At 34.5% G+C, this 10,606-nt stretch overlaps 2 protein-coding genes across 2 annotated transcripts; both read right to left on the bottom strand.

Moving 5' to 3' along the window:
- Positions 1-1,479, bottom strand: LOC111698842 (potassium voltage-gated channel protein Shab). Its single transcript, XM_023469294.1, has one exon. The coding sequence runs from the start codon at positions 1,477-1,479 to the stop codon at positions 1-3; it is 1,479 nt and encodes a 492-aa protein (XP_023325062.1).
- A 4,086-nt stretch (positions 1,480-5,565) lies between these two features.
- LOC111698907 (uncharacterized) lies at positions 5,566-8,934 on the bottom strand. The gene is made up of 2 exons (XM_023469378.1): positions 7,240-8,934; positions 5,566-7,014 (listed from the first exon to the last, which is right to left on the bottom strand). The coding sequence occupies exons 1-2, from the start codon at positions 8,884-8,886 to the stop codon at positions 6,484-6,486; spliced, it is 2,178 nt and encodes a 725-aa protein (XP_023325146.1). The 5' UTR covers positions 8,887-8,934; the 3' UTR covers positions 5,566-6,483.
- Between the last annotated feature and the right edge of the window lie 1,672 nt (positions 8,935-10,606).

Below are 10,606 nucleotides of genomic sequence, written 5' to 3'. Positions count from 1 at the left end.
TTAGGAAGTGCTTTTCTCCTCATCTATCTGTAATAGTTTCTTTTCCTTCCTCTTCTCTCTTAAATAGAAATTATTGAAGGATGACCCAATGATGGGAATTGGTAGTCCAATTACTAGAACCCCGAAAATAGCACAAAAACAACCAACTAGTTTCCCGGCAAAAGATATCGGAACCACATCTCCATATCCTACTGTCGTCATGGTGATTAAAGCCCACCAATAAGCGTCCAACATGGTTCCCATTTTAGATGACTTATTGTCGTCTTCGAACACGTAGACTAGCGAGGAGAACATGATTGCTCCCATACCAAGAAAAAGAATGAGAAGTCCGAGCTCCTGATAGTTGGACCGGAATGTGAGTCCCAAGGCCTGGAGTCCAGTTGAGTGTTTAGCAAGTTTAAATATACGAATTATTCGCATAGTTTTCACAATTCTGAGTAATCTGAAAAATTGCGCAATTCTTCTGACATCACTTGCATTCTCCGCATCTTCATCCACCTCTTCTCCATTTAGCTCAACTAGGTAGAGAATAATTGTGATAAAATACGGGATTATCGCGAGAATATCAACCCAGTTCATCACTTTCTGGAAGAATTCACGTTTACTCGGACACGAGATTAATCGGATAAAGAACTCTAGAGTGAACCAGAGCATATAAACCATCTCTATGATTGTGAAAACCCAGAAATCTCCCAAGAACTGATCTTCATTTTCCTGGAAATACGGGAGCGTGTTCAGAGTTAAGATAACTGTTGAGAGAACTATACAGATCAGAGAAACCAGACCAATGATACGAGCGCCTACTGAAGAATGCGGTTTCTCAAACAAATCCCACAAACGTTTTTGAATCGTTCCTCTTCTTCCCGGAGGAAAGGTTTCAGCAGCTTTGGTTGGATCATCAGCTCCTTCATCCCACTCCATCTGATCCTTGTAGTCAGTCACACGTTTAAAACAGCAGGATTGTAAATAGGTTCGAGGTATTTCCCAGTAAACCATATCCTCTGTAAATGCAATCACACAACAGTCCTCACTGATATGTAATTTACCGGTTCTATAAAACTCAAGAATATCAGCAAAGTTCTTGCTCCGCTTGTTGAAAAGAAACTCGTTCCTCGTTGAATTGTATCCATCACAGAGCAATAATGCTTCTTCTAGATCTTTAGACTCTGCTAGTTTACTCAACCTTGTCTCCGGGATCTGTGAGAGTAATTTCCATGTGCTAGGGAATACCTTCCCACCAACATTGAGACGAACTGGAGAATTATGAGTAAAATGTCGGATAAAATCGTTATCAGGTCCTCCGAATCCTTTTCCTAGCTCTCCGATCCTACTTTGAGAAGTCACGGATTCGGATCCGGTCTCTCTCAGACGTTCAACTAATCCCAGGTTCTCCTTGGTCTTTTCCACCAGGTACTCCAGCTCACGGGATAGTTTACCCAGAGATCGGATAAGATCTTGAATCTGATTATTCTGCGCCATATTCGGATTAGACAAGCTCCGTGGGTCGGAGAGAGAGCTTGAAATAAATCCTTGATCACATTCAGAACTAGAAAATTCGCGTATACTAGAGAAATCCAAGGAATCTTCAGCTTCAGTAATTACTAACTCCGGTGATTCAGTTGTTTTTACAAATTTTGAAGATTCAATTAATGATATTTCGGTGAAATTAACTTGGTTCCGTTTGAGGAGGTTATTTGCTCCGGGTTGATTAATCATGAGAGACCCTGAGTAGGAAGGTTCTGGAGTAAACTGAAGGATTGTAGTGAAGGGACATCAATTTTGCATGAGCTTTCACTGCAGTGTCTCTAGAACCAATTATAATTTATAAACAGACAAACAATAGTTTTGACAGATTATTAAATGCGCATTTTTCAAATAAATTTCTAAGCTATTTTCACTGACCTTGACTTTGACATTTACATTACAAATTTGAAAACTCGCCACAAACCTAAATTTTCTACTCCCCAATCTTTGCAACCTGATGGTATAAACCTTTGTTATTTAAAACTTAGACTATTTAATAAACATAATTATAGTTTGAAATATCAAAGATTTATCACTCCGACCAAAATTTAAAAAGAGAAAAAAGTGTGTTTTTTATTTTTTTATTTTTAATGTGATCGAAAGTCAGAGTTGTTGGTTCAAGGACAGAACAATTAGATCAATGTTCCCGGCCCATGCATTCATACAAGTATGTACCATGTACATGTCAAATCTCGTTTTATAAGGAGGATTCTAGAAAAGTAAATTTAAAAGAGAGTTAAAGGATTAAAGTTAGAGGATTATGAATGGTTGGTTTATATTTTCTTCTTTTAACGTCCGAAGTTGATTTTATAGCCAGAGTTTTTAGTTTTATTCGCCAGTGACGAATAAAATAAGAGAGATGGGTTTTAATTGTACAAATAATTTATTTTTCAAAATACCTGGGTATGTTTTATCAATCAGTTTTTCTCTTTTGTGAAAGAAATCCGCAACTGGGTTTCATCAGAATATTGATTTTATCTCCATTATATTGGATACTCACTTAAAGTACGCTGGCACTTCAATTTATAAATAATTAAAAAAAATTTAACAAATTTAAAAAAAAACATAAAAAACTACTTCCCTCTCGGCCTTATCAGAGAAGAAGTTCAAGTATAAGTTTTTTATCTGTAATTTTTTTCCGACCTCGGATAACACAAATAGGCCTATGATAGGCCGGGTACTGTAAAAAGTCTGGGTGGGCCATCAAAGTAGAAACCGAACCGGCATAGTATAGGGTCGGGCCGATACTAGCACGCGTCACCAAGGCCGGTACAAGGGGTTCGGTTCAGGTTGAATTCAAATTTACCCTAATCCACAGTGCAGTGGGGTGTTATAAATTCTAAATATCTAAACTGGATGAAACAAAATAAAATTTATAAAGATAAAAAAACATAAAAATTTTATATAGAGAAGGCGTAATTGGAAAAAAGTGAAAAACTTCTCTCTCTTCTCCGAACTTTTTACAATTCTATTTGCAAATATTTGAATTGCATTGATATCAGATATACTTTTGACTAGATCTAGAGCAAATAAAAACTGAAAACTAATTTGAAAATCTATTTTTTGAAAATATTGTCATTATTGGTATTAAGTAAAATGTGATGAAATATTCTTTGTACACTAAATTAAAGAAAATGATATTAATGAAAATGATAATGCATAAAAATGATAATGTATGAAAATGATAATGTATAGAAAATTATATGAAAAAAAAGAAATGTATGAAAATGTATGAAAATTATAACTAACGAAATAAAAACAATAATGTATGAAACTCTCCGTAAATATTTCTAAAATTAAAATTTTGTCGGCAGCTGCCTTTTTATTTTTTAAGATATTTTAGAGTCTGTTGGATATTAGGACAACATGATTAAACATTATCGGATTAAGTCAACCCTCCTCTTCATAAATGCTCTTTATCTCTTGGGGATGGAACTGATCAGCCTACCTGCAAATAAAAAGACACCAACAAAATTACAAGAATCTGTTCAAAGGTGTTCAATATAACCCTAAAACTCAAAACAATTTTGTAAGTTACCTGATTTTATGCTGTCAGGAATAGATTAAATCAAAGTTTGGTTTATACCTGAAAATGTCTATAAAGTTTTACAATGTCTGGTCTATAATTAAGTATTTGGACCATGATAAAAAAGAAAGTTGCAAAGCAAGAAATGTGAAAATCTCTGTCAACTGAAGCAATGTGGATTTTATCAATTTGTTCCAACCTCGGAGCACATTAAACTAAGCTGGTTGGTCTATTTGCAACCTCGGAGCACATTAAACTAAGCTGGTTGGTCTATTTGCAAATATTGGAATTGAATTGATATCAATTGCGCAATGTTATCTTTTTTTACTGTTCATCTATATATAAATTTGGCTTGTCTGTCTGTTTGTTTGTTTGTCTGTTTGTTTGTTTGTATCCAATAAACGTCAAAACGGCTGAACCGATCGGGCCCAAATTTTTTGTGGGACATCACGTGACCACAGGGAAGGTTTATGAATGATAAAAATTTTTAAAAAATGTGTTTTAAAGGTTTTCAATTTTGTAAAAAAAAAAAAATTTTAAATCCGCAAAATGTTTTTCTTCTTTGTTTTAAAATGTAAACAAAAAGAACATGTTCACAATTTAAATAGAAGATGGGCGCGAAGCGCCCTAAAAGCCTAGAAAGAAGTGCGCGAATCGCCTTGAATTTCTAGTATTTTTAAATTTACGTCGAGAAGTAAAAAAAGCGTCTGCATGCTTAAATTTAGAATAGTTAAGACTACATTTTTTAACAACAATATGAATATTAAACCCCTTCAAATAAATAAATTTCAATTTTGATGATTATTGATTTCATTTTAGAACATGTCAAATTTTTAAAACAAATGCTAATTGTTTTGGAACATATCGCGATTTTAAGACATTTTACGATTTGAATAAATTTTACTTTTTAAGCATTTACACAATTCGGTAGGAAAACCAGTGTTTCGTAATATTTAAATAATGAAACACCAAAAATTTGAAAAACATATTGTGTTCTAAAATTTCAAAATATAACGACTAGCTTATAATTTAAATTTCTAATATTAATATTACATTGTTCATACAATTATGAATTAATTTCTAAAATGCGGGAAAATTTTTATTTAAAATCATCTTTATTGTCGAAATTTAAAAGTATAATGTGGAAACAAATTTTAGAACATTTTGGAAAATTTAAATATTTTCAGTGATTCATGTTCTGAACTGTTGCATATTCTCAAGTAAAGGATTGTTACGGAAATTGGTTTATATTTCAAAACGCAACCAAGATTCACATTCGTGATTTGTACGAAAATGGAAAACCTTGAATTGTTTCGAAGATTGTACGGGTATCAATTGAAAATAAAGGACGCTCACAGTTTGAATTTTAGAAATAAAGCAAAAAGTCTTATTTGTAGTTCTCGTCGTGCTTAATACTATTTTGGAAACAGTTTATTTAATTGAAAATTGCACTTGGCACAGAAAGAGTTACTAGAACAGTTATCATAATATTGTGCCCAAACCTGACACTCAGCGTCACATTTGGAAGATAAGCAATGTTTGGAACTTTCCGCCCCTGTAATTCTGCTTTAAAAAGAAGCTTATTATATCTAAAAATAACCGTTGCATCAAGATTAAAGGGAGTGGTCGCGAAAAATGAAAATTTACAGGCAAACGGCAAAAAATAAGCCCTTTTGATCGCTACTAATCTTAATTCTATCTGTTGCGTCTATAAGGAGAAAATTGTTTAAAATGACTCAAACCATAAAAATTCAGAAATTTGCAACATTCAACTCGGATCGTAAACAAATCAATTAAATTCCAAACAAATCAGCATGAGTCATTTTTAACAATTTTCTCCTAATAGACGAAACAGTTAGCGCTTATTTCTCCCCGTAAGCCAATACCCTCTTTTATTTTTCGTGAACACTCCCTTTAATTACACAAAGATTTCATAAAATTACCAATAAGTATAGCACTGTTATTTTGGTTTGCAGTGCTGTACAGTTTTTAGAAAGAAATTTTCTCTTTATCGAGAAGGTTCAACCCTTTATTGATTATATTATGTCCCGAGCTTTATAAATACAAATCAGAATTTACTCTTATAAATTTTATTTTTAACATATAGTTAACGTTAGCATTTCTAGCTTGTCTGCAGATTTTCAATGTTTGCTTATTTATTGCGGTTTTGCCTGCGGAAGATAATAGTAACTAGTCATCAATGCTAAAGAGCTCAGCCATGTTTTAGAGAGGCTGTTACTTTAGCTTTTAAGAATGTATCAGCAAACCCTGAATCCAATTTCAGCCATAATTTAACTTGTTTAGTCACAGTGGGAATACACTATGTATTTTTAGGTTGAGTTAAATTTAGATTTAGCTTAGAATAATCTGTAAGGTCTTAGATTCTTGTCGATCTCCTCATGATGTTAAGGTTTACAGGATAGGGTTCAGGTTTACAGGATAGGGTTCAGGTTTACAGGATAGGGTTCAGGTTTACAGGATAGGGTTCAGGTTTACAGGATAGGGTTCAGGTTTACAGGATATGATTCAGGTTTACAGGATAGGGTTCAGGTTGACAGGATAGGGTTCAGGTTTACAGGATAGGTTTCAGGTTGACAGGAAAGGGTTCAGTAACCTCGTCTTCATCAAGACACCATATATAGATTTTTGCAAGAAATTAAAAAGATTAAATGAATTTTTGTTAATCTACAATAATGTCAAAGACAATCGGATTTTCATAAAATGCCAAGAGTATCTAAAAGAACTGATTACTCGCCACAAACTCTAATTTTCTAACGTTGCAACCTAATGTGGTAGATATTAAAATTCTGCTAGGTCTTATAGCCAATTAGTTCGAAGTATAAAAGGTTAACACCACCAGGTTGCAAAGATATGGGGGGATAGAGTTTGTGGAGAGTAATCAGTTTTCTTCAAATTATTAACAACCTTTAACTTTAATGTCTAACAATGTATGATGGATTTTCCCTGTAATAATACCAGTTACTGTACTTGTCCCTGTACTGATGCCTGTATTCCTGGGTATACGGAGTAACTCGTCTCCTCCTCGCCTTCTCCATCAACTCATCCAAGTCGGAGAACCGATATAGTTCTGGATACATCTCATCCAAACCAGAGGTTCCGTTCTCTGTCATCGGATCTAGTTCTGGATACTTCTCATTCGGACCAGAGTTTCCGTTCTCCGTTATTGGATCTAGTTCTGGATACTTCTCATCCGAAGCAGAGGTTCCGTTCTCCGTTATCGGATCTAGTTCTGGATACTTCTCATCCGTACCCAAGGTTCCGCTCTCCACGATCGGATCAATTACAGGATATTTCTCATCCAAACCAGATTTTTTATACTCCCTGATCGGATCTTTATCCATGGACTGTTGGTTTATGAATCTGTAGGAAAATCTTGGTATACTTGTCGTAGTTTCATGATCATCTAATAATCTGAACGTATACCTCTTCTGCTCAAGAGATTCCTTAAATGTATAAAATATTTTAGAAATGAATAATTTAATAGATTAAATTAATAGAAAAATTAAACTTAGACTGACAAAATTTAAATTTCAACAATAAAATATTGAATTTATAAAAGCACGTGAAAAAAGTTTTACGTTAAAAGAAATGGAGATGACTTTTCCTTTATTTTAATATTTAGTATAAAAATATAAATATATCTCCAGTTTTGTTTAGAATCTTTATACCTGGATAGGGGTTGGTAGGATGGATTGTGGAGAAAAAGGATCAGGTTCAGTATGATCTTCTACCGAACTCTGGTTCAGCATGAGCCTGGGAGAACTTGAAAGGGGTTTGCCAAGAATATCTCTCTCCATATCTGCATGCTCAGCACCTGCTGGAGATTCATCTTGGAAAACTTGAAAGACTGATTCTGCATGCAGAGGTTCAAGGACGGATTGGAGAGATGTTGTTTTTTGAGTTAGAGCATTATCATTTTGTAAACCTGGATAGATGGAGTCAGGTTGAAGTTCAAGGAACTTTTTAGGTGCTGTAGGAGCAATCTGTGTGATGGAAGAGGTAGGTCGAATTTCTGAATTCTGGTCCTTCATTGAAGCTTTAAGTCCCATTTCCTCCGAAGGTGAAAAAGGTGAGTAGGATTGTTTTCCTTTTTGTGAAGTATTGTTCATGATGAGAGTTTCAGGTTCCATTTGTTTAACATGTTTATTTGAACTTGAGTCCATAGGGTAGAATACAGGTCCCATCTGTGAACTAGAGTCCGTTGATTTAGACATAGGTCCTGTTTGGGAACTAGAGTCCGTAGAGTATGGTATAGGTCCCATAGTGTTGGCTGTAGGTCCCATTTGTGAGTTAGAGTCCATGGAGTAGATTATAGGCCCCATTTGTGAACTGGATTCCATAGAACTGGTAGAAGGTCGCATTTGCGAACTAGAGACCATGGTGTAGGGTGTAAGTACCATTTGTGAACTATAGTCCATAGTGTAGAGTGTAGGTCCCATTTGTGAACTAGAGTCCATGGTGCTAGATGTAGGTACCATTTGTGAACTAGAGTCAATGGAGTTGGGTGTAGGTCCAATTTGTGAACTAAAGTCTATTGAGTAAGATATAGGTCCCATTTGTGAACTAGAGTCTATGGAGTAAGATGTAGGTCCCATTTGTGAACTAGAGTCTATGGAGTAAGATGTAGGTCCGATTTGTGAACTAGAGTCAATGGAGTAAGATGTAGGTCCCATTTGTGAACTAGAAAACATTGAGTAGGGTGTAGGTCCCATTGGTGAACTGGAGTCCACAGAGTAAAGAGTAGGTCCCATTTCTGAACTAGAGTCCATTGAATAGGCTGTAGGTCGAACATGTGAATTAAAGCTTTTTGTGAAAGGAGCAGGTCTCATAGTTAAACTGGAGTCCTGAGAGGAAGACGGAACAGGAACAGGATTCATTGCATTTTGTTTCTGTTTGTTAGGGGTTGGATATTTTATAGATGCTAGAGGTTTAATTTGAGAACCATGATCGATGGAGTAGGGTTTAGATTTTAGCTGTGAAACCTTTAGAGGAGGTGGGATAACTCTGTAAGGATGAGGCTTGTGTTGAAACTTTGCAGAATAAGGAGTAGAATATGTCGAGGCGTCACCAATATCTGCAAAACTCACAGGATCATACTCAGGGTTTATTTGAGAACTAAGGGTAAACTTGGGCTCCCTCGTCTCTTTTCCATACCCGGAGAGAAGGTTTAACACATCCTCTTTTAAGGAATTAAATGGATTTGAAAAATACACTAGAATATCTTGGAAAATGTCTTTTTTATTACTCGTGTTTGCATTTGTGCTGTGAATATAGAGAGTAAAGATTAGGATGAAACAAGATAAAACTCTCATCATCTCAGTATATTGTATATCTGGAGTCAGTTTAGCTCCGAACCCAACAGTTCAGAGGGTAAAGATGATCTGTTCTAAACTCGTCTCACCCTCGTGGGAACCAGGTGAGAACCGTCCCTCCCATCTCCGTTACGTTTGCTCAAAAAGTTGGGCGGGCGATATCCTCAATACTCAACCTTCCTGGACAGATACTGGAGTAAAGTGGAGTTTACTAAGGTATACTGGATCAAACCGGAGATAATTTCAGTATTTAAGTGTTCTTATAATCTCTGCTCTCATTGATGGAGCTAACAACCTTTTAAAAGTCTGAAACTTATTTCACTCCGTTAAAATGAGTTGAATTTTGTGTCTCTCGAACACTTAAGAAACGATGAGAGTGAAAATAAAGAATTCAACTCGACTGAACTATTTAACTTTGATTAGTTCCGCTTACTCAAAAATTGTCATCTCTTGGTAAAATAGATAGAGTCGATGGAGAACGTATCCTCTTTATTTAATGGAAGGAAAAGTTACTCACCCTTAAGGTACAACATATTTTTGGAAGAAAATGTGATCCATCAGAGTTTAGAATTTGCTGAATCGGTAGAATAAGTTGAACTAGCTACGGTTGGTTCAATTACTTCTTCAGCTATTGAACGGATAAACGAGAAAAAGGAAATATAGCAGAACATAATGTGAAATAAGATTCGGGGAGAGGAAGGTAAATAGGACAGAACGGAGAAGGATGTAGTAAAAAAAATAAAAAATAAAAAAATATCAGAGGGAAGAGTCGGAGAAGAGAATGAGTTGGAAATATATTTTCTACAAGATACAATGTTTCTCGCTAGGCAAAATACTGTCAATACTAAGCTAATTCTAGATTAATAAATCTTATATTCTATATCTACAGAATAAACCCTGTATTCTATATCTACAGAATAAATCTTACAATTTATATCTACAGAATAAATCTTACAATTTACATCTACAGAATAAATCTTACATTTTATATCTACAGAATAAATCTTGTATTCTATATCTACAGAATAAATCTAGTATTCTATATCTACAGCATAAATCTTATATTCTATATCTACAGAATAAATCTAGTATTCTATATCTACAGAATAAATCTAGTATTCTATATCTACAGAATAAATCTTGTATTCTATATCTACAGAATAAATCTAGTATTTCTATTGCAGAAACAAATATAGCAATTATCAGAATTAAACACTTTTAAATTAAGAAAAACGACAAAAAATATTGTTGATCAAGGGTACCGATGTAAATCGGACATGGCCATCTTTGTATGGAGTTTGTAATTACGTTTACAGTCCCTTTAAGACGACTAAATTAGCGGTTTAAGATTACAGAATAAAGAAAAAAAAAACATTTTTGAAAATTTATTTTTGCACATTTTGGTAGATTGAGTGATTAAGTATTTAAACGATGATTGTGTAAAAATATTGTATTGGTTAGATTATACTGTTATAGTGCACACGACCTGGTTTCCGGTCCATCATTCTTCCTTCCTCAATTAAAATATAGAATCAGGATATTTTTATCATATTTGACACAACGGGAGACTGAAGGAAGAAATGCGGGAGTCGCACAAAAAGTACTAAGGGGAAAGGTATAAAAGACAATTAGAGAAGAGACAGATTTTAAGAAAGGCAACTATTCAAAAAAAGAGAAGTAGTAAATTGAGAGAAGAGTGTAATTGAGAGTTAGAGAAAAGAGT

The sequence above is a fragment of the Eurytemora carolleeae genome, unplaced genomic scaffold (assembly GCF_000591075.1).
Source record: "Eurytemora carolleeae unplaced genomic scaffold, Eaff_2.0 scaffold41, whole genome shotgun sequence".
Taxonomy (NCBI): domain Eukaryota; kingdom Metazoa; phylum Arthropoda; class Copepoda; order Calanoida; family Temoridae; genus Eurytemora; species Eurytemora carolleeae.
This window is presented reverse-complemented; position numbering and strand designations above follow the sequence as displayed.